Below are 24,585 nucleotides of genomic sequence, written 5' to 3'. Positions count from 1 at the left end.
CCCTGCCTGCCACAGTCTGTCGGTTCTGCTCTGTTGCACCTCTGTTGAGAAAAAATGTTTCAGGGAACTCTGTGTTTTTCTTATTTTAGCACAAGGCTGTTGATCAACTTCCTCACCTGCCCTCACTGTAGTAGTTTGTGGTTAGCAGCTACTTTCCCTAACAAACCTGTGAGAAATGCATTTTTCTTTCTGCCTTCCAGGTTTATCTCCTTATACAGAGGACCATGTCACACATACAAGGTGCAAAGACTCAATGAATCCACCACTTATAAGTTCCGTATCCAGGCATGCAATGAGGCTGGAGAAGGACCCTTTTCCCCGGAGTATGCTTTCACGACTCCAAAATCCATTCCTCCTGCCTTGAAAGGTAAGTCTACTTATTTGAATAAGCAAACCAGAAATTTCTCTTCTTAAAACAGAAGGTATTTGTGAATATTCAGGTTGGAGTGAGCATATGATGTCTCCCACGATGCATCACTGTTTTGTTGCCCCTGAAAGCCTAAACATACCTCCAGAACCGCTAGAATGCAATGTGTCAGCTTGTAAAAATAATCGCGACACAGATCAGATGTGGATGTTCGATAACTACAATTACAAATGATTGGCTGTTAAGCTGTGGCAGCAGTGATATTCCGAACTTCCTTAAAGAGACACTGAAGCGAAAAAAAAATGATGATATGATTTGTATGTGTAGCACAGCTAAGAAATAAAACATTAAGATCAGATACATCAGTGTAATTGTTTCCAGCACAGGAAAGGTGGCCATACACTGGCCCGATTCACGGCCGTTTCGACAGCAGATTCGATCCTGGGATCGAATCTTCTGCCAATCGTTCGCGCTAAACGCACCCGCCGATCCGATTTTCTCCCGAAATCGGATCGGTCCGTCGATTGCGCCGTGCGGGAAATTACCCTCGATCGCCCGCGGGTAGGGTGCGCGTCGCTAGCGGCGGCCGATCCGATCAGGTATACATTACCTGACGCTGGCTCCCGGGCGTCTTCTTCGCGCTGCACCGCTCTGTTCCGGCTCCATCCCGGCGCTTCCTGTGTCACTGCAGTGACCAGGAAGTTCAAATAGAGGGAGCTCTATTTGAACTTCCTGGTCACGGAGTGACACAGGTAGCGCCGGGATGGAGCCGGAACAGAGCGGTGCGGTGCAGCGTGGAGAAGACGCCCGGGAGCCAGCTTCAGGTAATGTATACGGGGGGGGGGCACAAGCGGCAGGAGCAGCTCAACAGATTGTGATCGGTTTCAGGCTGAAATCGATTCACAATCTGTTTGCAGTAAAGGCAGCCATACGATCACTCTCTGATCAGATTCGATCAGATAGGGATCTGTCAGCTGGTCGATCTAATGGCAAATCGACCAGTGTATGGCTACCTGAAGAGTTGAGAAACTCCAGTTGTTCTCTATGCAAACAAGCCATTAAGCTCTCCGACTAAGTTAGTAGTGGAGAGGGCTGTTATCTGACTTTTATTATCTCAACTGTTCCTGGACTATTTACTTTTCCTCTGCTAGAGGAGAGGTCATTACTTCACAGACTGCTCTGAAAGACTCATTTTGAATGCTGAGTGTTGTGTAATGTGCACATATTATAGAATGATGCAATGTTAGAAAAAACACTATAAACCTGAAAATAAAAGTATGAGAATATTTTCTTTGCTGCTAATCTTCTAGTAATTATTCATAGTACGCAACCAATTCACTATATCATATTTTTTTTTCGCTTCAGTGTCTCTTTAATGAGTTTTTCAGCTTGGTTTACAAATATTATGAACTTGCTGCAATATCTCACTATAGAAAAAGACATCACAGCAGCCCCGCTGAACTCTATGCAACTGCTGGGCGAGCAGATCTGATAAGTGTTATGGACTCCAATCCCTGAACAATTTGGGGTGAATGCGTTGCCATTTGTTTGTGATGCAGTGAGTGGTCCCGTATATTTGCAAGATGGCAGCAATTTGAATGTGTTCATGCTGGATTAATGCTTATGACTATAATCAAGTCTGCATATTTCTGGAGATATACATATATGAGAGCTGTGTAGCCACTGCAGTTGTGTTCCTAGTCACGCCCTAATTTATTCAGAGGCAACGGACATTGTGACGTTGTGGCTTTGTGGAAACACATTTGTTTTATGGTGACCAAGAACTTTGTTAATCAAGGGAACTGCAATTCATATGGAAGGTTCTAACTTGAAAGGATTTGAAATCATGCCATAAACTAAACAACTTATTGGCTGACAATGGGATTCCATCAGTGCTGCTCGGATACCGCTTTTCAAAATCCGAATTTAATTCGGATCCGGATAGAGATCCGGATCCGATCGGATATCCGAATCCGAACTTTTTGGTATCCGAATAGAATCGGATATCTGGACCCAGTATCCGGGGTATCCGGGTAGAAAACCGGAAGTGGCCTTTAAATTGCTTCTAAAACATTTTTTAGGGTAAATGAGGCATGTAGCATCATGTTTTTTTAAAGGGAAACACTAATTGATTATGTGGGAACGTAACATCCCCAAACAAAAAAAAAGGCTATATATTATCATCAGGACTATTTTCAGACAGCGGTCGTGCAGCCCACATTGTGTCCAAAGTCCAACCGCACATCTGGGACATGACCGGTTTTAGCCCAGACACCTCCAAAACATTACGCAGCAATTGTGTTTTGAGTTAAATATAGGTGGCATCCGCACAGCAGCAGTGGCCTGTGGCACCCTGGCGGTGGGAGCAGCAAAGGCAGCAGGAGCAGGGCAATGCAGCAGCAGCAGGTGTAACGTCTGCCAGGAGCATGCCGGATGTGGCACTTGGCATGTGGCACTTGACAAGTGCTGCGTGGCACATAGAGTTGGTGGTACCATGGCTGTAAAAAAAATTGTGAACCAGGCGGCTTAGTTAGTAATAGTTAATCAGGAGGAGCCAGGAGGTTGTGGTGGTGTTCGTAAAGGGTGGTAAGGCAGGCATAGTGATTACCAGCTAGTTCATGTCCACCTCTTGCCAACAATAGGGAAAGACTCGCCCAACAGAGTCTGGCAGTGGTTTTTCCTTGCACGGGAAGCGATGGAGGGAGCAGAGGAGGCCACTGAGGACTGGTTGCCTGAACAGGCCTCAGTGTCTGCAGGAGTGGTAGAGTGGGTTCTGGTACTCCAGCTTGTTTCAGCCATATGATGTGGGGTACTTGTACTTCATTAAAATCGGGGTTGGACTTTAAAGCAAATCAGCACGGAGTGACAGTCAGACAGCAGAGGAGAAGACACTAGTGCACACTAACTGTCACACTGGCACTGCTCAGCAGCACAGCAGTTCTGTAGTAAGCTAACACAGTAGTACTACTCTAACAACTAACTAGCACTGGCTGCACAATAACACAGTAATCCTATTCCCTAACCTATACTGTAGCTAAAGCTAATAGCAGGCCAGCAGCTGGCCTGGTCTGTGCATAGCACACACACAGACACAGGACAGGACCTAATAGCAGCTGCTGCAGCAGGCCTGCAGCACACACTCTGACTGTCACTGAATGAAATCAACCTAGCTACCTAATAAACAATAGAAAAATAGTGTAGTGATAGTGAAGGTGTTAATCACTAAACAGCTTTAGGTTTATTACTGTATACAGCACTTGCTAGGCCAGCAGCACTGAAGCATGTCTCTCAGTGAGCAGCCACAAGCAAGGACGAGATTTCTCATCATGGCACCCCTCCTTAACATACAGGTGGGGGGCTGGCCATGGTTCCCTTCTGTGATTGGGTGCTAGGGCGTAGGCTGGGAGCCCTCTGATTGGCTCAATTACGTCATCTCCTTAGGACAGATCAGTGTTTTAATCTAAGATTATAACCTTGCGTGGCTTTATGCATATCCTCTAAAAAGCTCTAGGGAGGTACGAATAAATATTTCCAGTTGATGTCTGTGCCAGTGTTTAACTAGTCCACTGTATTTATTAGAGCCTATAGTGTCAATGTAGCTTATTTGCTAAGGGAGAAGCGTATGGTGGTTTATTGTCAGTTTATAGGGATCATATTTGGGGGTTGAAGTCTGCTATTCATATTGTCTGAATTTTTATAGTGATTTGTACAATTTAGTTGTTTAAAAGAAAGGTATTTATTGTATTTATCCATTAGCCAAATATTTTTGTTAAAGGAGTGCAGTTGTGCAGCCTATATACTGGTGGGTCTCTCTTTTTTTTTGTTTCACACTATCTGCATGGAGCTTGTATGTTCGGGGAGAATTGCTTCCTCCAGGCACTATGGTTTCCTCCCACATCCCAAAAAACATAAACAAGTTAATTGGTTCCTTCCAAAATTGATCTTAGTCTGCAATAGGAATGCAAGACTATGACCATGGTAGAGATTAGACGTGATGTGAGGTTTGTGGGGGATATTTAGTGACATGACTATCTATCTACTCTGTATAAAAGCAGAAGCATAATAGTAGTGTCCTGTTATAGAGTATATGTTTCTCTTGGGTGGTGCTGAGCTTAGAGTATTGCACTGTGAAACTGATTGTACTGTTTTGTGTTTTGTGCCTCCTCTCCTGCAAGCTCCCCGGATAGAGCGACTAAATGAGCATACCTGTGAAGTCACATGGGAAACGTTCCCGCCAATGAAGGGTGATCCTGTCATCTATATTCTACAGATATTGGTTGGAAAAGACTCAGACTTCAAACAGGTGAGAATGCCAGTTCCTCATTGCAGATCATTTGGGGAGGCTGAGCTGATGCTGCTGCAGACATTTTTTCATCTGACGTGACAGTATTCAGTGTAATTCCAAGCTTCTCTTCTGATATGTGAGCCAAGAGGACAGCCTGAAGCTTCGTACACACGTCTGTGGAGGCCGACTCGGCTAGGCAGTGGAACTGCGCCATTCTGCCATAAGAGATTGCTTGGCACAGCAAAGACCTGCATTAAAGGCACAGCAAAGACCTGCATTAATGTGCGCTGCACGCTTAGCTATATATGTAGAGGTAGAGATCATAAGGAGAACATATTTATTTCTTCAAAAGTAGAAGTTTCTGTTCAGTGATAATGGTCAATGTCTAAAGGTGCCCATAACATTGTTCTCCCCAGAATTTTTTTCCAGCCGGGTGGCATGAAAAAGTAGCCGGGTGGGGCGAGATGAGAGAATGCAGGGTTGGTGCTTCTCTGCTTACAGCAGAGGAGGAGATGAGCAGATGACAGCCGGGTGCTCACCAAAACTAGCCGAGTGGAGCACCCGGTTAAAAGAGCCTGGGGAGAACACTATACCCAACATGATTTGCAGCATCGATATCCGGCTGATTCCATCATAATGATTAAATCTGGCAGAGATCGATGTCACAACATGGCCACCCTATTGATTATTTTGAAACATTCAATCCGGCATGCTGCAAAGGTCTCGCTGGAAAGTGCTTGTTTGGGGGCGCGGTGGTGATGGCGTTTAGTGTTCTTATGATAGACTGACCCGATGGATTTCCTTCCATGTAATGTGTGTGTACCCCCCTCCCCCAGGTCTGTGGTGAGTGTGGACTCGGCTCACCCTATCCGTTGTGCGACTCCTGTAGCGTCTTCTCTCCACTGCTGCTAGGGGTGCCTGTACTTAGGCATGGATTTCTGGAAAAACCACAAAAGGCCCGGGCCTTGGGCGTCTGCAGCCCAAGGGGGCACCTACACATGAAAGAGGGGTTGCTGCATATAAAAGAGAAGGCTGAAAACAGGGAGCAACACATGAAAAAGGGAAACTGATGCTCAACGGAGCTGTTCATGGAAGAAAGGGACTACAGTACATGGATGATGCACATGGAAGAGAGGGCTGCACATGGAATGGGAAGCCATTACTGTACAAGAAATGGGAGCCACAAGATACTTGGCCTAGGGGCACAAAAAGTATAAATCCGGCCTTGCCTGTACACCATGACCCCATCTTATCTCATGTACATGCAACAAGGTAACGAGGTCAAGAAGTACAGGTGCCCCGGGGTAACCCAGCAGGCAGCAGCAGTGGCGCTTAGTAGATTTCCAGTACATTTCATGCTGAAATTGGTGTGCAGTGTGTGGCAGGTAATAGAGCCCTCTGTGATCAGATTCGATCAGAGAGGGATCTATGTAATGGTCGAACTGATGGCTATCACCATCCGGTATGTCCACCTTTATATGTGACTCAAGTGTAACTTTAACTCTAGAGCTGCTTTCTTTTCTTCTTCTGGAAAAAGATTTGTCTTATTGGGCCAAACCTATTTCTCTTTTGTTCATTCTAATTGCATTTCTAAAGTAAGCTAGGCTATAATATCAGGAAAGCTGTTCAAAGAAAATATAGATTTTTCTTTATCAAATTAAGTTTTTAAAAATATCACACAGCTAACTCAATTAATGTACCAAAGCAAACAAGGCTGTATTACATTAAGAAAGAAGACTTCCTGCACAGCTAATCTTGTTAATGAGTTTCACGTACAAGAAATTGCATAGCTAACCTATTTAATGAGCACAAGCAGAAAGAGAAATCTAACACAAGGTGATTTGTACCTTTTTAAAGCTATTAATTAAACAAGATGACCTGAAAGAACTAGAGCTATGCATACATTGCTCAGACAGTCTTGGCAGAGTGGTGAAACTTGCACTATGTAACACATGGGGGGGGGGGTCTTTTGGTGATTCATAGCTTTTGGCCTACCGTATCTTTTAGGCCAATAATGGGCATGTGGGCTTAAAGGGACACTTAAGTCAAAAAAATAATGAGTTTTACTCACCAGAGGCTTCCAATAGCCCCCTGCAGCTGTCCAGTGCCCTCGCCGTCTCCCTCCGATCCTCCTGGCCCCGCCGGCAGCCACTTCCTGTTTCGGTGACAGGAGCTGACAGGCTGGGGACGCGAGTGATTCTTCACATTCCTGGCCACAATAGCGCCATCTATGCTGCTATAGCATATAACATATACCATATAGCAGCATAGAGGGTGCTAATGTGTCAGGGAACGCGAATAATCACTCGCGTCCCCAGCCTGTCAGCTCCTGTCACCGAAACAGGAAGTGACTGCCGGCGGGGCCAGGAGGATCGGAGGGAGATGGCGAGGGCACCGGACAGCTGCAGGGGGCTATTGGAAGCCCTAGGTGAGTAAAACTCATTATTATTTTTTTGACTTAAGTGTCCCTTTAAGTGCAAGACAGCCTATCCGCACAGATGTATATGGTATCTTTCCATTGCTGGACGGGCCCAATCACTATAAAATAAGACTGATCACGGTAGTGTACCAATAATGCAGAGGTTGGTGCTGAAGTGGTAATTTATATGTGCTTTGAATAGTGGTAATCTTTATAGGACAACTGATTCAAAAAGGATATGGATGCTGCCATATTTATTTCCTTTCAAGCAATACCAGTTGCCTGGCAGCCCTGCCTCTAATACTTTTAGCCATAGACCATGAACAAGCATGCAGTAGATCAGGCGTTTCTGATATTGTCATATCTGACAAGATTCGCTGCATGCTTGTTTCTGGTGTGATTTACACACTTATGCAGCCGGGCTGCCAGGCAAATAGTATTGTTTAAAGGGGTTCTGTGGGGGAACCTAACGATAAAAACCGCCACTTACCTGTGGCTTCTATCTGCCCCATGTAGCAGTAATGTCCCACGCCGTCCTCTTCCGATCCGTCATTCCCCGCTACCGGCCCCGGTCTAGCGCGTCACCCCGTCCAACTGCGGCTGGGGCCTGCTAGCTCCTGCCCGCATCATCGGAAGCATACTGCGCAGGCGCAGTACAAGAAAACCTCGTCCTGCGCAGTAAATTTCCGAGGACGTGAACAGCAGCGCGCATTATTCAGCGATGCCAGACAAATAATGCCCGGGGCCGGCGGCGGGGAACAGCTGATCAGAGAAAGACGGTGTGGGACATTACTGCTACAGGGGGCTGATAGAAGCCCCAGGTAAGTGGCGGTTTTTATCCTTACCAAACCCCCACAGAACCCCTTTAAAAAGAAATAAATATAGCAGCCTCCATATTCTTCTCACTTCAGATATCCTTTAAAGGGAATCTGTAATAAAAAGATCGATCCCCTGGGGGATACTTACCTCGGGAGAAGGCTTCCTCCTTAGTAGAGGATATCCAGCGCTGGGACCCCCTTGAGGAGCTCCTTGTCGGCCGCTTGTTGGGCCACGCACATGCGCAGTAGTGGTTCTCCACTCCGGCAAACTGTCTGGGGAGCCAGCACTGGATCCAGATGGCTGAGCAGGACAAAGGAAGCCTCTTTAGGATCAGGAGGCTTTCCCCTCCCAAGGTAAGTACCTCCCAGGGGCGATTTAAAAAAAAAAAGTATTTACAGATTCTTTTTAACAAACCATTCCTTTTCCACTGCTTATACCTCCTACACAGTGGCTATCTTTGAAAAACTACTGTGCAAATATACATACATACATACATTGTAGAATCTGCCCCAGGTCCCATGTCTCTGTAGTATTCTTTGCATTAGTCTTGAGAAATCACCCTGTTATTTGTTTGCTCGTTATATTCGAGTCCGTATGTACCTTTGTTCTATTTCCAGCTTCTCTCTTCCATTCATGTCATTTTCTGTCTTCTAGGCATACAAGGGACCCAATACATCTTACAGATACTCCGCCCTCCATTTGAACTGTGAATATAGATTCCGCGTATGTGCCATTCGCCAGTGCCAAGATGCTGCCGGACCTCAGGATTTAACGGGTCCTTACAGTGCCACCGTCCTCTTCATTTCCCACAGGAATGAGTCCCAAACCAGCACCAGCAAAGACATTATTGAGCCCACAAGGACAGCAAGGACGCTAAGCGACGAGCAGTGTGCTGCTGTCATCCTTGTGCTTTTTGCTACCTTCTCCATCCTGATTGCCTTTATCATCCAGTACTTTGTTATAAAGTGAAGGAATGACCTGTTCATGAACCCAGAATCCCTTACATTATATATAATTTTTTTTTTATTTTACTTTACATCTTATAAAGGAAAATTTTGAATTTTTTTTCTCTAGTTCTTTTGCTTTTTATGAAAACGTGTTGGCGCCTAGCACAACGTCAGACTACCGTAGCATGTCATATCATGTCCTCTGTCTGCCAGGGTGCTTGTACCATTGTATATGGTCTTTTGTGATGAAGGCACAAGCCAGATAACCTCGACTTACTAATGCCATCCGGTGTAAAGTTTACACGCGTCCAATGATCCTCAGTTGCAAATTTCGAGATTTGTTTTACGCTAGGAACATATATAAATTGAGCTCTATTTAAAGGTCACCTTAAGTGCTGCAAAAAAAAATCTAAATAAAATAATTATAAGGAGGTGATAGTTAAGGGATCTCTGCATTGTACTTCTACCTCCTTCGTCTTAATTCTACCTTGTTGCTGCCTGGTTAGTGGACCTTTCTGGGAGTTGGCAGGGCATCAGCTAATCAGCTGATTCATTTTGAAGGTTTAACTCAGGCAGTTAAATAAAACTGGAATTTTTAGAATAAAATGCCAGAATCATGCATAAAAATATATCTAAAGACAGGCTTTTAATCAGTTGAAAGATATTTATTGTATAAATATATATTAACGGTATAAAGATGGCACAACCATGGTAATTTACCTAATTAAGCTCTTTCAGTGCATGCATAATATCTAGCTAGTGTAAGATAGCCAGTGTCCTTCTGTAAGGCTACGCAGGTTTTCATGTATAAGTACAGTTGAAAACCCTTTTATCTATATTAGATGAAGCACCTTTTGAAAAAGATGTGTTATAGGGCAATTTCTGCTGCTTAAGATTAAATGAATCCCTTGCAGAAAGTGATTAACCATAGCAAAAAAGGTTTGTGGAGATACAGCTGATCACGGTTGAAGGGGAGTCTAATGCTGGTCATTTGCTCAAGTTGAGGATATTGTCAAACAAAGCCTGATCCCAACTCCCAATCCGAGGTTGTAGGACATCGCCCCAAAATAAGAGTTGATCATAGACCTAGCAGGTTGATCTGAAGTGACCAGATACCTAGGGGATGTATATAACGTGATCATAGACCTACAAGGTTAATGTGAGGTGATCTTACAACTAGGAGGTTGATATAAGTATTGTTGACATAGGAGGTACGTATAAAGTGACTATAGGCTTAACTAATTGAAATGAGGTTACCATAGAGATTTAGCAGGTTGATGTGTGGTAAGCATAGACCTAGGAGGTTGGTTGGACATGCTGGCATGATCTGGTCTCCTCAGGCTCTGATGGCTTTTTCATATGCATGCCTGACTCTGTCTGTGGAGAAGGGAGGTAGAGGAAGAGCATATCTATTTTTGTTTATCTCCAAATGTACAATAGTGATCATATAACATTTTCAAACTTGTTTTATCTATTATTCATAGAATAGTTAGACTTTCTGGAGCTGCTGCAATCATGAAATCAATCTAGGTGGATCGGAAGATGCTCACTTCATATCCCTGGTCTAACCTAACACGTAGTCCCAACTGTAGCTAGCACTTCATATTTTCTGGAAAGTGTCACTGGAAGATGAATGCAAGTAGAGCTTACCACAAAATTGCCAGGTGAGAAAGACCACCAGTGACCATCAGGTGTAAATACTCTCACTTGCACAGTATGTTTCTGAATGGTACCAACAGTTATTGCATAAAATGCAATATTTGTGCAGTTCTTCATCAGAATCAACTTTATTCGCCAAATGCGGCAGACGCCGCACCTGGAATTATTTGTGGACGCATGGCTGTTTAAAGCAAAGTACAGGTAGTGCAAATTAATCACATCAACATGGTACAGAGTAATAGCTACAGAGCAACAATAACAACAACTTGTCTAACGATAGCAACAACACATAGTACAATTAGGCAAGTCCATTGTGCAAAGCAAATATGATATGTAGCATACAGTGCAATGCTGCCAGCAGGGGACAGCCTACTTACAGACTCTTTGTCCATTGGGGCAGCTAAGGGGGTTTACGGAATGTCATATGGTAGAGTACCTCGAGTTGAGCAGGAGGACCGCTTGGGGGAAGAAGGTGTTTGGCACATTGTGCCAAAGATTCATACTAACAATTAATGAATTTGTTTAACAGAACTCAAGTAAGTAAAACAGCTTTAGCTAGGCGCAGACTAACCTGCTGGCAAAGCATCATGTCTGGGAGTACTCACACCCGCTCATTGGGCAATGAGTAACTGATATCTGTAGATACCATAATATTGTGCCAGCGTTGTTTTGTTTTTTTTCTGGTAACTATGGGGAGTATCAGGGCCAACCCAGTGAAGAGGAAATGGTTTTTTTAAAGGGCTTTCTCCTTCTGTGAAGGTTTATTGTTCCACATTGTGTCAACACATTAGAGCGGTGCAACTTCTTTTAATTTTATTTCTAAGCACAGCCCTGGGTGGTAGGTACTGTCGGTAGGTATTGTTGTAGATCCAGTGCAATAGTCCTAACTGTAAGTTGCTCTGTTTGTTCGGTGTGGTCTTGTTTCCTCTTATAGATAGATGAAAAGTGACATCAACATTTTACAATATTTAGACTGAGTAGAAGACACAGTATAATCTCGTTATAATAAACTGTGATATAGTGAACATTCTGGTATAGTAAACTACCTCTCTAGGTCTCGGCCAGTCTCCATTATAAGTGTATGGGAGCAACGTTTGGTATAGTAAACTAATACAGTAAAACTTCTATTCTAGTGAACATGTTTTTTGGCCCCTACGGAATGCTGACTCTGGATATAGTAAACAGTGGGCGGTACATGAGTCATATGTCAGTGTGAAACCCATCGTCTTCTGCTCTCTTCAGGCTGCTTGCAAGAGAGTGGATGCATTTGTAATACAAGAAGAATGGCACTGACGCTGGATATACAGTACAGATAAGCAGCCTGGGGAAAATGAGGAATAATGTGAACATAAACAAAAGAGGATGCATTGTTACAACTTTGCAATCACCTATAAAAGTATTATTACAGTCCTCCCACGGGATTGTATGCACTCCCGGGTATCTCTTCCCTTATTAGCTGTGAGCATGCATGGAGGTATGCATGGAGGTATCAGAGCTATTCGCATTACAGATGACAGTGGCTTATTATAATTGGCTGCATTTTGAAGAGAGGCTTCATGATTGGCTCAAGTGTGAGCGGAAAGATTTGCTGGGCAAGCCCCACCCACGGAGGTATCGGAGCCACTCACGGGAAGCGAGTGGCTGCCTCTATTCAGTGACCGCTGCAATTTTTAAGGAGTGCTGGATACCGTACCAGCAATTTGTCTAGCCTCCTTAAGGAATACTACACCTTGTAGTCCACCAAACATGCAAGTGCTTGTACTGTACCTCCAATGGGAGGACAGAGTTGGTTTTTAGTAGCAGAGAATGTACCCGGTACCAGTACTTCGGTATCAGTGGTTGATAATATTTTATGTTTTTGTTGAGTCTTGTTTCCACTGGTAATACCTGGTGAGCACTCTTACCCTCCCAGTATGGGTTTAGTTGGAAGAGGAGGGAGTGGCATTATTTAAATCAATGAGTTGCCCACAGCTGCCAGTGTGACATTTTTCCCCATTAAATCATGGGAGGGTTAAACATGTTGATCTTGTATCTCTAAGTAACACACAGGCCTGTCCTTTATGAATGAGGCCAGGGAAGCGCTGTTACATTCCATAACCAAGGTACCAAAATAAAGGAGATTAATGTAAAGACTTAATCACAACAAACTTCCAGTTAAGCACAGAGAAGTTCTAAAGAATTCTTTTTCTAATTCTCCCACACAATTGGATGACTGAAGGTAATGCTACTGCACTGGAAATCTCCTTTAGGGCCCTTTTCCAGAAGCTGCTGAACTGCACACTTAGTGATCAGTTACTAGGCAACAGCAGGCAGTTGGGGAGGAGGGAAAAGACTGTTGAACTCTCTCACAATGGTATGCCGCTGCCTGGCAACAGCTTGCTGCTGCTTGGTAACTGCTCACTGAGCACACATTTCAGTGGCCTGTGGAAAAGGGCTCTTAATAAATCACCGTAAGGCTGTGTCAGCTAATCTCCTTCTTGGAGCAAGCCGGAGTCCAGCCTGGGTTTGCTGAAATGCTCCAACAATTTAAGCAGCAGAAACCACCAATATTTTCTTTCAAAACAATTTTGTATGGCCTCCGAGCCTGTGCTCCCTGTAGTGCTTTACGGTCCATGGGTGTCTTTGAGGGCTTCAGGCATAACTTCAGACTTTGGAAATTCAGGTATACTTCAGCACTTTCAGCTAGATACAATGTACGTAGATGGGCTACCACCGGTCTTATTGTATTTCTGCCTCTGCAGCTGACCTACTCTTTCCATCAGCATTGCGCATCTAGCATAGCCTTTTTCTGTTCTTTGTTCTTTACACTATTGTTACTTTCACCTAAACCTGCGAAATGTTGTAATTTGCACCAGAAATCTTGTTAAGCTGCTTTATAATTTTTTTGGAGATGAAAACTAATGTTTAATGTTTCTGTTTGTCTGGAATTTGTACCAAATAGTTGAATGCATGTAGTCAGTGTTGCAAAGATGCACTTTCTCCTGTTTTGTGAGCTTGCCTCTGTAAGTTCTTAAACGACCAGGTTGAAGTATGACGTTGCCTTTATACAGGTTATCAATGAGATGTTGTCTTATTAAAAAACTTTCTTCTTTTTTTTTTGACAAAAAAAAAAAAATCTGATCATGCTCACGCTATTTTGTTCCTACCCACATTTGTGATTTTTCTTTTTGTTATATTTATTATATATATGTCGGAATGTAGTGACTCACTAATCTTTTTAGTTAGGATTATCCTTTCGACTACAGTAAGCACTTCAATCGGTTTCAACAAGCGGCTGTTCCTCATGCTATGATGATCTTTTACGAATCGTTTCTACTATAGCATTGGGCATGTATTGTAATTGTTTGTGTCAAATAATGTGTTGCTAGACTGTTTTTGTTTGTTAATTTTTTGTTTCAACAGATGTTTGATCTTAGGTCCTCTAGTGGTAACATTGCCCTGTCTATTGAATTGTGATGTGTTTAATTTTTTTTTTCTTTCCCTTGTCACCTTTTTATGTATCAGTTAATATGTTCTCACAGGAGGCTACAATATATGACTCTATTTTTTTGCTACAGCCTACTGTATGTGCCATGTCAGGCCAGTATAAATGAGGTTGTGTGTAATGGCCCCGAAATTTCCACAAGGTTGAATGTTTCCAGTTAGCGTCACCCGGAGGTGATTCCGCCGTGACCTGTTTTTTCATAGCAAAATTCAAGATGAATTCCTATTTTTGATAGTAAATGTCATTTAATAGTATATTTACCATTAAGTCTCATTGCAGATTTCTGCAGTTAAAAAAGATATGAGGAAAAATATTAAATAAAAACACAAACTTTTAATGTAACCTTAATTTTACCTCATACACTGTACATTCCAAATACAGCAGAAAACAAAAGCTAAACTTTTTAAAATGTCATAGCTACCAAACATATCACTATAAATTGTATAATGATGGACTTCATAAAAAAAGAGTAAACCTGTATAATCTCGTATACATACACATAAACTATGTAGCAAAATTCTTTAAGATCCGTGGCAAATAAAAGGTATAATTCTTTCTCAATGTGTACTAGTGATTTTTTTTATTTAGTTTATGGTATCTTTCAAGGCTTTTCTTATCAACCTGGGCTTTGTGCAATTCTTGGGGAACTTCTACACAGGATGTGCGACATCTAAAGGCCTGTACACACGCCTGACTATGGTGGCCGATAACGACCACCTGAGCCGATAGTCAGGTGTGTGTACAATGGCAGCCGAACCCAACCCATGCCCGGCGGATCAACTCACCCCCTATGACAGCCAATTGCATGGTCTGCGCTGCTCCCACGCCTGCCACGTGACGTCATGCATGCCCCCCTCCCCACATGGCAACATAATGTGACGTCCGCTATAAAGCTGACATGCGTCTGAACCAGTGTTGCTTGCAAATTTTCGCGCAAGTCATTTTTGACGCGAAAATACAGTTTTCGATTTCGTAAAATTTTTGTGCAAATCTTCTACTATTTTCGTTTCAAAAGGGTAAAATTCGCCTTGATTTTTGCCTAACTGTTTTTCGCGTTTAATATCTAAGCCCCCTTACAAGCTAGAATCACCAAATTTGCAGGGTATATTAAGGAGATATGTGGGTACAAGAAGAAGAAAAAATTACTTACAGGCTAGAATCATTTTTCAAAAAGATCTTATAGTTTTTGAGAAAATTGATTTTAAAGTTTCAAAGGAAAAAAGTACATTTAAATGCGGTATATGACAGTTACTGTAGCAAACCTAGCGGTAGTATAAATTTTACTAATATCAAAAGAAAGGGCCAAGCGCAAAGTGTCAAATTGCAAGGGCCAAGTGCAAAGTGCACTTTGTATTTGGCCCTTTGCACGTAATGGCACTTGGCCCTTGGCACTTTGAATTTGGCACTTTGAATTTGACACTTTGCACCTTGCACTTGGCCCATGGCCCCTTGCACTTGGCCCATGGCCCCTTGCACTTTGCACTTGCACTTGGCCCTTTCTTTTGATATTAATAAATTTACACTACCACTAGGTATGCTACAGTAACTGTCATTTACCACATTTAAATGTACCGTACTTTTTTCCTTTGAAACTTTAAAATCGATTTTCTCAAAAACTAGAAGGTCTTTTTGAAAAATGATTCTAGCTTGTATGGGGGCTTAGAGATTAAACGCGAAAAAAACGGACGTTAGGCGAAAGTTAATGCTAAAATATTCAGGCGAATTTTCGCCTTTTGAAACGAAAATAGTACTTATTTTAGCGAAAATTCGGCAAAAAGAATATTTGCATTTTCGCTCATCACTGGTCTGAACAGGCTAGCCAGCGGTGTCCTAGGGGATCGGGTACTGATCCCAAACGGGTGTGTACGGACCTTATTACAGTGATAAGTATCAGGTTGCAGGAACTCTACAAAATATAAAGTCAGGGCTGTGGAGGTCCTCCAGTATGAGCAAATTTGGCTACCTGTGGTCTCAATAAACTGAGGAGTCGGATGATTTTTGTACAACCTCCACAGTCCTGATAAGAATTAGACTAAGGATTGGGAGCAATGTTGGGTACCTGGAGTCAGTCGGAGGTTTCATAAACGGAGGAGTTGGGAGTCAGATGATTTTTGTCTCCACAGCCCTGGGTAAAGCATTCCAAGTTGAAAAGTTTATCAGTACCAACAATTTGGAACCATAAGGGGTTGCTTTCTCAAGGAATAGACAACACAACAAGCAGAGAGAACGGTGTCAGGCACCACCCTCACATCTTTGGCGGTGTGTAAGCTCCTGTAGAATGTGTGCAGCTTCTGTGTACCAGGGGAGAAATGTCCAACATTTCAAGTTTCATCGTAGCTTTCCCTTTTTGGAGTGCTTGTGCTGATCTTACACTTGATTGGTCTACTGGGTGATGCCATCCACCTTCCAGCTAATAGAATCCTATAATTAAGCTCCTGTGTGTAAGGAGTGCTGGAACTTAATAATAAAAATTATGAATGGACTGTGTACGCACTGGGCCAAATATATTGTAACATTAATGTAATAAAAGCACAATCACTTTAACAACATGAATGACAAAATACAAAACCGTATGGGAAGGACACCCCGCTAACAGTAACCTGGCAGTAAGGTGTGGAGGTCAACATGACCGCAATGATGTCAGGAAAAACCACAAACGAGACCGGTAATTTGGGCACCATCATAGCCTGTAATGTCTATAACCGCGCTCGCTGAGTAATTTGGGCGTCGGCAATGGCCGAAGCCCAATTTGTGATATAAACAGCATAATTCGGCTGCCACCAATAGCTAGAGCCAGAATGTACCTCCCCCCCCCCCCATTAGATTATCAGTAAATAGTATTGAAAATAGCTGGGAAATTTGCAAAAGCAGGGTGAGGCTTTTTTTCACCTTCACCCTGCATCCAAGATTCCCAGTGTCTTTTTTTTACATGCATGTACAACAGAACTGTTGTTTCTAAGGTCAATTCATACTAATACCCAAAAGCAGCAAATTGAGTCCCATTAACATAATGTCAGTAGAATCCAAGAAAGGCATATTAACCTCCATTCATGTAATCCAATAGCTCAGCACATAGTATTCAGGCTATCTAGGCAATGGACAGTTCTTTGCAGCAAGCCAGCGTGATAGTGTAACGTCTTGCAAAGCAAACAGAGCAGCCAAAAAGCAAGTGCAGGATCTTGTAACCTTGTTCACAGTACATGTAATATACTGGATAATCAGTCCGTTCCACCACTCATCCATTCATGAATTGGTAAAAGAATCTATTGGGACCACCACCAGTCCATGGAACCGTTTGTAGCTCTACATTCCGGCTTGCAAGTACAGCTGGTGACCTCAATTTTGTAATCTTCACAATCCTGATGAAGGTTTCAAGAAAAATGGTGCCTGCTGATGCACTAGATGACCATGTAATAATAGGACATTCATTTACTAAGATTGTCCTTGGGACTGGGTTCACCACGTATTTTTCGTACCATTAGACGCACTCTCTTCCCCAAAAGTGTGTTGGGGGGGGGGGGGGGGGGGGGGAGTCGGTGCGTCTTATTGTCCGAAGGTGTCCCCTTTGTCCTCCTTTTCCACCCTGTTCCCTCTGTCCCTTCTGTGTCCCATGTGCCCTCCTGTGTCCCCTCTGTTGGTGTCCCGTGTGTTATGTGCCTATTGCCTCCTGTGTCCTCCCTTGTCTCACCGCCTGGTTCTCCTGCCCTTCTGGTAAGATATATACTTACTGCCCACGATAAACAGTGTCCCAGGTGTCGACCCCGGGACCCCCGTGCAGCCATCCAGGCTCCCCTCGCCTTCAGCTGACCTGGAGTCGCGTCGGCCTCCAGGAGCTGTGTGGAAAATTGGGGGGGGGGGAGGATAGCGCAGCATGCCAATCACTAATGGGAGGGGGCGAGGCATAGGTGCCTGTATTTGAGCCCTTGTTACATCACTGGTGCTCATCTCCTGCCTCTCTACCCATATAATGCATAATTACATGCTTGAGATGACACCTTCTATTCTATTTCCTGTCATTCATTTTCACTATAACTATAGCCACTAAGCTAAGGAGACAACAATAAAAGGGCAGGCACTGGGGTTCTGATTTGGATGGTTGGCCACATTTTAGCACATGGTATGGACTCCCTGGAATGATTGCTTAGAATTAGAACATACACAGCATGCTTCAACTGTTTACAATGCTATTCCTTCCTGCTTGTACTAATGTGTGACGTTTGTTTACGGTTTCACAATTAATTTCATTAGATTAGTAGTTCTCATGCTAACTGATGCTATTGTCGTTGTAGTAAGAAAGTATAAATAACAATATTCTAACAGAAGATGAAGATCTGAAGGCTTTTTCCATCTGGAACAGATCATCAATGTATCTCCTGAGACTTGGAGAAAATCTGGATCACATTTAACACTTGAATGTGTACATTTATATTTAGAGATGGCATTTCAGATTCTACATCATTTTCATGCAATGTTTCTGATTGGATGGTTGGAGGAGTCTCAGAATACATCATTCACCTGTACAGGTAATTTTGACAGTCCAAAATGGCCTCAATTCACTAAGCTTATCTCCTGTCTTTAATAACGTTTCTAGAGTTATCACCATGGTGATAAGGCATGTCGTATTCAGGAAACATTTTACCTCAGGCAAACCTAAAGTTAACTCTTCTGTCTTTAAGTTAACTCTCCAATCCTTAAAATAACTCCAGAGTTAGACAGGTTGTTAATTAACTGCATGTGAAAATAACTACTGTGGCCTCAATTCACGGAGCATTATCAAATGTTTATCAAATACTTTATCAAACGTTTGATAATTTACCTCATGGGTAAAATCTCATTTTGAATTCACTAAGGTGTTATATATTTGTTTAACGTTTTATCGGTAAAACATTCGATAAATATATAACACCTTAGTGAATTTAAAATGAGATTTTACCCATGAGGTAAATTATCAAACGTTTGATAAACGTTTGATAATGCTCCATGAATTGAGGCCAGAGGAGGTAAATTAGCTACAGAGGAGGTAACTTAAGGAATGAAGAGATAAGATAACTCTCACTGTGTGGAGGTAAGTTTTCTCTTGCCTTATCTCCAGCATGATCTTAGTGAATTGAGGCCATTGTTTCTATGGAGGGGTAAGTAAGCTGTTATGATGGAAGTCCTGGGTGGGTGAGCTGGCAGAGTGAGTGAAGGTCCCTAGAGGTGACACTAGATGACTGGCCCCATAGTTGTTGCAATGGTGATTTCTATGCCACTATTTTACATATATACCACTACATATTACATAACATCACGATTGTGTCATAAAGACGAACAGCAAACATTCCTAATAACACTATTCCTAATAAATTATTATTTATTTATATAACACCATCATCTTCCATGGCACTTTGCAACAGAATACAAAAATGAGAACCCTGGTTAATAAGCCTTGCATTCTAAAGGGTTGAGGGATAGGACAAGTGTAGCTTGTGCGCGGCCGTTCCCTGGAAAACTGCAGCCCCATGACTTGACGCCAATTGGCGTTAGGCAGTCCTGGGGCTGCCGCCGCGTTCACGCCCATTGGCGGGACGGGGTTGTTAGGTAGTTAAAACCTCTTGCATGTGTATATATCAATCAGGGAGTGTAATTACAGTACTGCTTCACACTGATGCACCAAACTCACTGTGTAACGCACCGCAAACAGCTGTTTGTGTTGTGACAGCCGTGCTGGACTGGTGCGCACCATGGCCAGAGTGCAGGCTGTGGCGGTTTTCAAGCCCATATGGTCGCCGGGCTGTGGTAGCTCAATGATAGAACAACAGTGACTGTCAGGTAAGTATATGCAGTGATGGGTATTACAATGTGCATCTGTCACACACAGACAGGTACCGGACAGGCACAGTGACACTGCATGCACTCACATAGGTGGGTGGGTGCACAGTGAACAACAGGTAGGTATATGCAGTGGGTATTACAATGTGCACCTGTCACACACAGACAGGTACCGGACAGGCACAGTGACACTGCGTGCACCCACATAGGTGGGTGGGTGCACAGTGAACAACAGGTAGGTATATGCAGTGGGTATTACAATGTGCACCTGTCACACACAGACAGGTACCGGACAGGCACAGTGACACTGCGTGCACCCACATAGGTGGGTGGGTGCACAGTGAACAACAGGTAGGTATATGCAGTAGGTATTACAATGTGCACCTGTCACACACACAGGTAGTAGTCACTAAATGTGCTGGGCCTGGCAGTGGCACACACAGTAGGCGTTAGAAAGGCTGTCTATGCAACACAAGTGTCAGTGGGACACGCACACAAAAAAAAAAATAGATCACAAGAACAAGATTAGCTCTCAAAAGAGCTGTTGTAGGGTGCTTTTTTAGCAATAAGAATTTGCAAGGAGCAAGCTAACAAGCCTACAAGAGCCTAACTAAGTGCCTGCCTTTTAAAAGGGGGTTGGGCTTCAGGAGGGAGTGTAGCCTAATTGGCTACAATGTGCCTGCTGACTGTGATGTAGAGAGTCAAAGTTGACCCTCATGATGCACTATGGGGGCGAACCGAACTTCCGGAAAAGTTCGTGGTTCTCCGCGATCGTGAACCACGGAAGTTCGCCGGGAACCGTTTGCCAGTGAACCGTTCGGACCATCTCTAAACAAGACTACAGCCAGCATATGTGTTCCTTTAGCCCAGCGTTTCTCAAACCCGTCATCGTGACTCCCCAAAGGGGCATATTTTACAGAAACCTCACCCATGCACAGGTGGAGTAATTAGTGTCTCACCTGCATGGAATCCACCTAGCTGAGACACTAATTCCCCCACCTGTGCACAGATGAGGTTGCCTGCAAAACATGCACCATTGGGGAGTCACGAGGACAGGTTTGAGAAATGCTGGGCTAAAGGGACACATATGCTGTCTGTAGTCTTGTTGACTATCCACCAGCATTTCTGGGTGTAGGGCTCAACACCACCCTTGCTCCTTTCCTCGTAAAGCACTACTGTCTATTATTGATAAGCCCCAGCCTCCCTGCCACTTTTGTAATGAAGGTGGGATAATTTCATGGGAGATTATGTGCTACCTGACAACCTCCCTAAAGCAACACACATTCACACGCTGCAATGAACTCTGCTACGGCGGATGATAAAGACCGCCTCAGCCGAGAATCATGAGTAACTCCAGAATGTGCAGTGGGCGCCTGACATCTGCTAAAGTCCACTTCCTGCATGAAACACTGTCTCTGCTCTAGGCTGCAATCTTCTTGGAGAGTTTCAGCCTGTGCCTTTTACCTTGCAGTAGGAACAGTTAGGATGATGCAATCCAGGATTCAGCAGCAAATCAAAGTCCTTGTACTCCTCTGCCTCTGGTCATGTGTAAAAACACAGAATTATTAATTGCAAAAGCCTAATTTCTCCCCCAAAGGTCAACACTTTGTATAATTAGCTGTTAGGCCCCGTTCACACTTGCGGTTTTGCGAAAACCGCACCGGATGTCCGGACCGCACCGGAGCCGGATCGGACCTGAACCGTACGGTTCCTGTCCGGATCCGGTCCGGTTGCATACGGTTTCCGTGCGGTATGAACACGGTTGCGGTCCGGATCCGGATTCTTAAAGAGATAACAACCTGTATAAATACCTGGGGTTCTGGGAGGTCAGCAGAAGCTCTGGGGTCATTGTTGGAGACAGCTGGACGTGTGGAGACCATCCTTGGATACAGAGACAGCAGTTGGGACCATGGATCCAGTCATTTTTTACGCTTATTACCTGGGAATTCTCTCCTTCCTGTTGTTTACCTACTACTATGTGGGGAGAAGGCGTGCTCCTCGCAGGAGATGGTGGGTGCACCCTCTACTAGCCAGGAGGCAGAGGAAGGGAGAGTTCCAGGCCCTCTACCGGGACCTCAGACGACACCCACAGAAGTTCTACAGCTACACTCGGATGTCTATTCCCCTGTAAGTATATAGGCCTAAATACACCAACCCCCACCATTCCTAAACACCACACCCTCACCCCCACAACACCTCATCCCTGTATACCTAGCTAAACACACCACCCTGACCCCCACACCCCTGTATACCTAGCTATACACTACACCCCCACCCTCCACAACACTCCCAAACCTCTGTAAACACACCTCCCCCATCCTCCACCCAACACCTTGTCCCACAACATACTTTACAGCTTCTTCCTTTACATCTCCTGACAGGTTTGATACCCTTTTGGAGATGGTGAAGGATGACCTTAGGAAGAAGGATACCACGTTCAGGAGAGCAGTCACACCACAAGAACTACTATTAATCACACTGAGGTATGTAAAAACAAATTTTTTTATTGCAAAAACAACCACTTTCCAACATGGAAACATTCTTCCAACATGGAAGACAAAAAAATAACATATCTATGGTATAGCCCGGTCAGTTTTAAGGAACACCAACCACCAACTTTGTGCTGGTAGAGTTGCAGGGCATAGCTGCCCAAGTGTCTTTCGGGGACACCAGGCCCTAAAATTGAAGTGCTTTAAAAACCTAACCACTGGCACAGGACCCTCTGAGCCATGGATGAAGGACACAGGTCAGTGAAAAGGCTAGGCCTCTCACCGACCAGTCAAGGTGTCCTTCATCCATGGTTCAAAGGGTCTTGTGCAAGTGGTTAGGAACAAGAACAAAGTGAGGAGCAAGAGGAACCGATGGCAGAGGTGCATGACTACAGGTGCAGTGCAACAGGCACAAGGTTGTGACCCAGGTAGTGTCTTTCGGGGACACCAGGCCCTAAAATTGAAGTGCTTTAAAAACCTAACCACTGGCACAGGACCCTCTGAGCCATGGATGAAGGACACAGGTCAGTGAAAAGGCTAGGCCTCTCACCGACCAGTCAAGGTGTCCTTCATCCATGGTTCAAAGGGTCTTGTGCAAGTGGTTAGGAACAAGAACAAAGTGAGGAGCAAGAGGAACCGATGGCAGAGAAGCAGGACTACAGGTGCAGTGCAACAGGCACAAGGTTGTGACCCAGGTAGTGTCTTTCGGGGACACCAGGCCCTAAAATTGAAGTGCTTTAAAAACCTAACCACTGGCACAGGACCCTCTGAGCCATGGATGAAGGACACAGGTCAGTGAAAAGGCTAGGCCTCTCACCGACCAGTCAAGGTGTCCTTCATCCATGGTTCAAAGGGTCTTGTGCAAGTGGTTAGGAACAAGAACAAAGTGAGGAGCAAGAGGAACCGATGGCAGAGGAGCAGGACTACAGGTAGTGTCTTTCGGGGACACCAGGCCCTAAATTATTAGTGCTTCTAAAACCTAACCACTGGCACAGGACCCTCTGAGCCATGGATGAAGGACACAGGTCAGTGAAAAGGCTAGGCCTCTCACCGACCAGTGAAGGTATCCTTCACCCATGGCTCCAAGGGTCTTGTGCAAGTGATTAGGAACAACAAAGTAAGGAACAAGAGGAATCAAAGGCACAGGTGCAGGACTACAGATGCAGTGCAACAGGCACAAGGTTGTGACCCAGGTAGTGTCTTTCGGGGACACCAGGCCCTAAATTATTAGTGCTTCTAAAACCTAACCACTGGCACAGGACCCTCTGAGCCATGGATGAAGGACACAGGTCAGTGAAAAGGCTAGGCCTCTCACCGACCAGTGAAGGTGTCCTTCACCCATGGCTCCAAGGGTCTTGTGCAAGTGATTAGGAACAACAAAGTAAGGAACAAGAGGAATCAAAGGCACAGGTGCAGGACTACAGGTGCAGTGCAACAGGCACAAGGTTGTGACCCAGGTAGTGTCTTTCGGGGACACCAGGCCCTAAAGTTCAAGTCCAGCAAAACCAAAAGTTCCCTGACATGGTCATCTGAACACCTCTGAACCTTGGTTGAAGGAGATGGGGCAGGGAAAAGGTTGGGCTAAAAAGCCCTGTGATGGTATCCTTCCTCCGAGGATCGGAGGTATTCAGAGGAGCATGTCCAGGAACAATTTGACTTTTTTTTTCAAATTGTATCGGCACCACTACTAGAAAAGGTGGGAGTTGCTGCCTGGAAATCTGGACTCTCTTGGGTGCTGGTCGTGGATGAGCTGGACCCTGACAGCGGTGGCCCATATTGACTGCCTCTGTAGCCGGTGTACATCTGTGATGATTGCCAGGTGGGCACCGCTGTTGGTTGTGGGGGTCTAAAAATTGGTGGTTGCAATAATGGCGTGTCCATGTGCTGTTTGATCACCTCCAGCAAAGTGGAATGGCACGCCATCAAGTTTTGGGAAGGCACCTTTTCCAAATATGGTATTAGAGACATCACAGTGTGAAAACACGGGTGTGCCTGCAATTTCAGTAGTTCCTTGCTTTGTTGATGCATTTGCTGCATCATGTTCTGCAGCTGGCCCACCGACTGATGATGCTGCGCACGCAGTTGGTCGATTTCTCCTCTGTGCATCTCATGCATCATTTTAAGCTCGTCCCTGTAGTGCCCATGTACAGCGTCGAGCTCACATTGCAGTGAAGTGATGTGGGACTTGTACTGCTCCATGATATGGCCCCTGTCCTCATCTTGCAACTGCCGGGTTATGAGAGTTTGGTGGCTCTGAAGAATCCCGAGAAGTCCGGAGACAGCCCCGGACATCTCGGACTCTGTC

General features: G+C 44.4%; 2 protein-coding genes across 8 annotated transcripts in view; one reads left to right on the top strand and one right to left on the bottom strand.

Moving 5' to 3' along the window:
- FNDC3A (fibronectin type III domain containing 3A) overlaps positions 1-14,535 on the top strand; it is a 292,007-nt gene extending 277,472 nt beyond the window's left edge. For all 6 annotated transcript variants that reach the window (XM_068267261.1, XM_068267260.1, XM_068267262.1 and 3 more), the window contains 3 exons: positions 201-367; positions 4,543-4,670; positions 8,545-14,535. In XM_068267261.1, the coding sequence (XP_068123362.1) occupies positions 201-367; positions 4,543-4,670; positions 8,545-8,859 (610 nt within the window). In that variant the 3' untranslated portion in view covers positions 8,860-14,535. The remainder of the gene's footprint in view (positions 1-200; positions 368-4,542; positions 4,671-8,544) is intronic.
- The window catches only part of LOC137545726 (uncharacterized), a 91,097-nt gene that overhangs the window by 6,065 nt on the left and 60,447 nt on the right, over positions 1-24,585 (bottom strand). Inside the window, exon 4 of one of the 2 annotated variants that reach the window (XM_068267271.1) lies at positions 10,028-10,214. The exons of the other annotated variant lie outside the window; for it this stretch is intronic. Within the exon in view, the coding sequence (XP_068123372.1) occupies positions 10,193-10,214 (22 nt within the window). The 3' untranslated portion in view covers positions 10,028-10,192. Of the gene's footprint in view, positions 1-10,027; positions 10,215-24,585 lie in introns of those variants that run through there. 2 annotated transcript variants of the gene reach the window in all.

Source organism: Hyperolius riggenbachi, chromosome 2 (assembly GCF_040937935.1).
Source record: "Hyperolius riggenbachi isolate aHypRig1 chromosome 2, aHypRig1.pri, whole genome shotgun sequence".
In the NCBI taxonomy this organism is placed as follows: domain Eukaryota; kingdom Metazoa; phylum Chordata; class Amphibia; order Anura; family Hyperoliidae; genus Hyperolius; species Hyperolius riggenbachi.
Note: the sequence above shows the minus strand (reverse complement) of the source record. Positions and strands in the feature narration are given on the sequence as shown.